The following is a 5,556-nucleotide window of genomic DNA, read 5'->3' as shown; positions in this document are numbered from 1 at the left end:
GTCAACCTCACTACCTCAGAATTTATTTCTGTGAAACTTAACTGAATACAATTAACCAATAAGCCTAACCTCTATAAAATAGTCGCGGCAGGTTCAAAACATTAGTTTCTATTTTTTTCTTTTAACTATAAATCTGTATATATTGATTCTGTACATTTTATTAAAAATTTTGCTATACATACTGAAACCATTTTTTCTTACACGGAAATACTTTTATTAGTTAATGGGTCTAGATTTTCCTTTGGTATATATCTCCTATTAAAACAATTTCTTAATACAACATAGATTTATTGCCAAAACTAAAGTTGGTTAACATTCAACTTACGTTCTCAAATTTCTGACAATATTGGATAAATATGTAAGTAACAGTTAACCTATTTGCTTATATAATAAGGATGCTAATGCCAAAAATAAATGATTAAATAATGCAGTATTTATACAAAATTGCTAAAAATAAAATATTTGCCTCCTTTAGCTCATTCAATGTCTCGTGTTCAAGATTTTGCTTGCATATTGAAATCTTTGCAACTAATAACTGAAGCTTGTGTGAAATTACAAACAGATAATATTAAATTTGTATGGACAAATTCAAGTATACGACCCACTTTGGAAAATTGCATTTCCAATGGCAAAAAATCTTCAAAATTTGGTGGAACAGGTATTCCTGATATAAAGGATAGTATAGATCGTGTAGCTACAGTCTTTCATGGAATTAGAGTATATACAAACGTGGCCTTGGGCCAAGAAAGTAAGTAAATATTATTATAAAGTGACTAACACTTTTTCCTTAAAAGGATAATGCTAATAGATGTTGGGTTTCTTATTTCTACAATAAGTAGATGTTTATTTTGTAGATGTAACAACACAAGAGAATTCGAGAATATCACCAATAAAATCAACAACAGAAGAAAAACATTTGAAAACCCAAGTTTTGGAGGATCATCAAAAAGTTTATACAATCGAATTAACAGAAAGTGATAAAGAACTTATCAAAAGATTAGATATGGAGCATAGAGCAAAATTAATAAAAGAAAAAGATAGAGAAGAAAATAAGGTGGAAGTCCCAATGAAAAAAGTAGAACAATTACAAGAAAAACCAGCAGAAAGTATCAAAATTAAATCTGTCCCTAATCCAAAATCTAAATTAAAGGTATGTTATATCTTAATATTCGAATTATATTTCAGAATAATATGAGGACTGTTTCAGCTGAGTGACAATGCGAAGCAAAGAAAAGTACCTTCATCTAGAATTGGACGAATGGTATCATTTGGCAGCTTAGCAGCTGGTTTAGGAATTGGTACTGCCACTGAATATGCGAAACGCACCCTTGGCATAGGAGATTCTTCAACTGAAGCCTCCAATCTTTTCATGAGCAAAGCAAATATGGACAGAATTGTTGATACTTTATGTAAAGTTAGAGGTGCTGCTTTAAAATTAGGGCAAATTTTAAGTATACAGGATGATACTATCATCAATCCAGAGTTAGCTAAAGCTTTGGAAAGAGTAAGGAAATCTGCAGATTTCATGCCTGATTGGCAGTTAGAACAGGTGAGATCATAACTGTTCTAAATTTTGTTATTTGATTATGAAGATGTTGATGGGAGTTGATTGATGAATTTAGAAAAATGTCAAAATTTTAGAAAAAAGTTAGAAATCTTCATATATGTAGAATCCTTGGATTTTGTTCTATGATATACTGTAATTGTCTAGATTGATTTTTTCAAAAATAAGATCTCTCATTTTTCTCACTAGTCAGTTTCATTATAAATGTATGGATTATTCTATTAGATTATGGTGGCTGAACTAGGTCCGAACTGGAGGAAAAAATTTAGTAATTTTGAAGATACACCATTTGCTGCTGCTTCTATAGGTCAAGTTCATCAGGCAACATTGAAAGATGGAACCGAAGTAGCTATTAAGATTCAGTATCCTGGAGTGGCAAAAGGCATTGAGAGTGACATTGATAATTTAGGGGCTATCATGAAGATGTGGAATGTTTTCCCAAAGGGGATGTTTTTGGACAATCTTATGGTAGTTGCTAAAAGAGAATTGGCCTGGGAAGTGAATTATATAAGAGAAGCTATATGTACCAAGAAATTTAAGGAAATTTTAGAACCTTATAAGGATTATTACGTACCATGTGTTATTGGTGAGTGAGGGGTATATGAACTTTGTTGATTTTAGTATTTACATTTACCACTATATTATTAGGACATTATAAATATAAAACATTTTTATAGATAGTTTGTCTACTAAACAAGTATTTACAACAGAATTATTGGATGGAATTCCTCTTGATCAATGTTTTGATTTGGATATGGAGCACAAAGAGTTTATTGCTGATAAAATTATGGAATTGTGTCTATTAGAAATTTTGAAATTCAGATATATGCAAACAGATCCAAATTGGGCAAATTTCTTGTATAATCCTTCAAAAAAGCAGGTAAATTATTAATATCTTTTCTATTGATCATTATCCTGGATAGAAAATTTCATGGAATTTTTTCATAAGTAGTTTCCAATTCCAACAAGGGTTAAGTAATTCTTTGGTGAAACATTGCTCTTGAGAGATACCGTCGCTCATTTTTCACGATTTTCACGATATTTAAATGTTAAATGAATGTTTATTATGATTTAAATGGAGGGTTATATGAGTTATATTTGCTATCTGTTTTTTAGCTACTTTTGTTGGATTTTGGTGCTAGCCGTGAATATCCCAAGCCTTTTATGCAACAGTATATAAAAATACTTAAAGCTGCTTGTGATGGAGATAGAATTACTGTTCTTAACGTTTCTCGAGATTTAGGTTTCCTCACAGGTTATGAAAGTGAGGTAAGTGTTTAAACATATATATTAACTAAATTTATAATTAAACTCCTATTTTTTATACACGAGCCTTTCAACAGAGAGGAATAAAAATGTCGTGTTTTGGATTTTTTAAAAAATTGGGTCAATTGTAAACTGCTGTTTACTGAAATAGCATAGACTTACACATTGGCTGCGTAAATCAAAGTTCCTACCTAATATCTAATGGTTTCAACAAAATAATATTGAAACTTGACTGTGGCCGACAAATAGTCGTGATATAAATCCTATTGCAAATTTTTAGGGGTGGTTAGTAAAAAAAATTATAAAAGGAATATAAGAAGAAGTAATTTAAAAGAATTGAGCTCAAATTAACTTCTAACAAGTTTGTTCTTCTATTCAATTACATATTGTCAAATATTTTAAACATTTTTATACTATTATTTAGTATTTTATTGTCTCTATTATTTCTATTTTGTATTTCCAAGTTTTATCATGGATTATTTTAAAAGTGACTCCTAGGCGATTCTACCGAAATTCTTATACTAAAGGATTTTTTCCCATGAATAAATTTTAATAAGCGGTTTGTAAATTGAGTTTTCTTTTTAGATAATGGAAAATGCTCATGTTGATGCAGTGATGATATTGGGGGAAATTTTTCGAACAGATGGTAAATATGACTTCAGCAAACAAGATATGACGCAGAGGATTCAAGATTTAGCGCAAACAATGTTAGTTCATCGACTCTGTCCACCGCCAGAAGAAATTTATTCTTTACATAGAAAACTTTCCGGTGTTTTCTTACTCTGTAGCAAACTGAAAGTGCAATTAGAATGCAGAGAAAAGTTTTTGAATTTATACGAAGAATATATTCGGGAAAACGAAATAGACGATTCACAACCGAAAATAATAAAAAATTCATCCTAGTAACTGGGTTGTATTTAAAACGAAAATATTTTAATGTATACATATAAAGAATAAAAATGAATAACTAACGTTTCATAATTAAATATAGATTTTAACGTTCTTGTTCTAAATATCCAAATATTTTTTTAGTAAACACCCAATTAAAAAAAAAATAAGTCATTGATTAAAGTACGAATCAACTAAGAAAAGGCCAGACGCGTCATACCTGACAAAGGCCGCAATAATTTCCTTCTCTCTTAGGCCCATCCCATTTATGTGACAGTGGCGTTTTTTACGATTGTTCGGTATTTTTAATATAGAAATGCAAGTGCTAAATAGACTGCCAACGCTGCATGACTGCCGCATGTTCTAAATCAGAATTCGAAGGGAATTGTCGCGTAACCATGGATCTCTTACCATTGCGAGTCTCTCTTCGATGTTGCCAAGCATTTACTTAGGAAGGAAAGTACGGTAATATTATAAATAATTTGCGCTTATGGATGCGCAGAAGCATAACCGACCGAACATCGGACATTCAGCATTTAGTATTGTTCGTTGTTCAGTATTTAGATAGTGTGATTTATTGTGTTCGGTGTTATTTTTAGTTTGTGCCATAGTTTATTCTACAGATAGCACTGTTTTTGAACATTAGGGGCAAAATCGTTTTAAATAATGTCCAAAAAAGTTGGAAAGCAAGGTCTTATACGCAGCCAATTACGAGAAATCATAAGCAATATTATTAATTTCATGAAAAAAAGAGGCAGATGAAGGAGCTACTATTCCTTTGAAAAATTACAAGTATGTAGCAAGATTTAATTCGAGAAGTAGGTTGAAGAAATGCGGAGTTTACACATTTTTATACAGGCACCTACTTATTGAGTGTCATATTTTAAATTAGAATATTAACATATTTTGATATTTCAGGGAAAGAGTACTAGCTACTACTGGGGTGTTAAAGTCTACTTTTCAGAAGATATCAAAAAAAGCTCAAAAAGTTGAGTGGGGAGGGCCAAGCACATCTTTTCAATCGCCGAAAAAAATACGTAACACTAAAAAAAGAAAGCTGGATCGTACCTCGCCAGATCAGATAAAATCTATAAGAGAAATTATCTACGATTTTTATGTACTGGAGAAGAGACTTCCTACGTTAAAGTGTAACAAATTGTTTTTATTAGTATTATAAAGTCATGTACCTACTTAGTTTAAGGTTTACTGTTGTTACTATTCAATTTAAAAGAGCAAACGTGCAATGCTAAATTATGATGAAATTGGACATTTTAGACCACACTCTAGATCACTTAATATTTTCAGTAAATACGGGTTCATCGGAAGAAAATGAGGACAAAAACATCGAGGATACTGATAGTTCATTAGAGGATGAACTAGGATGTTCGTCTCAAATTTCGGATAGCGAATAATGTTTTTTTTTTTAATTAACGACATAGATAAAATATTACACTCAACATGTGCAAAAACTGTGTTTATTATAAACATACCATGCACACCAAACCTCTATGCAATAAACAGTTGCTATTTCTATAAGATACTGTATATATATATATATATATATATATATATATATATATATATATATATATATATATATATATATATATATATATATATATATATATATAATATTAACTAAGTAATATCCTACTGTAATATATGTTTAAATCCTTAAAATATATTTTTTTTTGTATTTTTTAATCTAATAAATGTTTTATTGCAAACTGCATTAATTTTTATTTAAATAAGAACCTACGCCACTGGTATATCAGTCTGAAGCGATTCTTAGTTGATTCGTACTCTACCAGTTTAAGTGGTTTTTAGACATCACAAGT

At 30.2% G+C, this 5,556-nt stretch overlaps 1 protein-coding gene across 2 annotated transcripts; it reads left to right on the top strand.

Annotated features, from left to right (window-relative positions):
- Positions 1-49: 49 nt before the first annotated feature.
- Positions 50-3,843, top strand: LOC130893104 (atypical kinase COQ8B, mitochondrial). 2 transcript variants are annotated; one of them, XM_057798901.1, is made up of 8 exons: positions 50-358; positions 476-748; positions 855-1,150; positions 1,208-1,549; positions 1,790-2,150; positions 2,242-2,444; positions 2,681-2,833; positions 3,416-3,843. In XM_057798901.1, the coding sequence occupies exons 2-8, from the start codon at positions 484-486 to the stop codon at positions 3,731-3,733; spliced, it is 1,938 nt and encodes a 645-aa protein (XP_057654884.1). In that variant the 5' UTR covers positions 50-358; positions 476-483; the 3' UTR covers positions 3,734-3,843. The 2 variants fall into 2 exon arrangements, with proteins under 2 accessions (XP_057654884.1, XP_057654885.1); XM_057798902.1 differs by lacking the exon at positions 50-358 and having other exon boundaries at positions 392-748.
- Positions 3,844-5,556: the final 1,713 nt, after the last annotated feature.

The sequence above is a fragment of the Diorhabda carinulata genome, chromosome 4, assembly GCF_026250575.1.
Source record: "Diorhabda carinulata isolate Delta chromosome 4, icDioCari1.1, whole genome shotgun sequence".
Taxonomy (NCBI): domain Eukaryota; kingdom Metazoa; phylum Arthropoda; class Insecta; order Coleoptera; family Chrysomelidae; genus Diorhabda; species Diorhabda carinulata.
The sequence above is the reverse complement of the archived record's forward strand: the minus strand, read 5'-3'. Positions and strand labels throughout refer to the sequence as shown.

Excerpts from the sequence above, each read along its gene's own strand:
- LOC130893104 (XM_057798901.1), top strand. The coding sequence starts at position 484 with ATGTCTCGTGTTCAAGATTTTGCTTGCATATTGAAATCTTTGCAACTA. Across the intron at positions 1,550-1,789 it reads CTGATTGGCAGTTAGAACAG|ATTATGGTGGCTGAACTAGG; the intron begins GTGAGATCATAA and ends TTATTCTATTAG. Across the intron at positions 2,834-3,415 it reads TCACAGGTTATGAAAGTGAG|ATAATGGAAAATGCTCATGT; the intron begins GTAAGTGTTTAA and ends TTTTCTTTTTAG.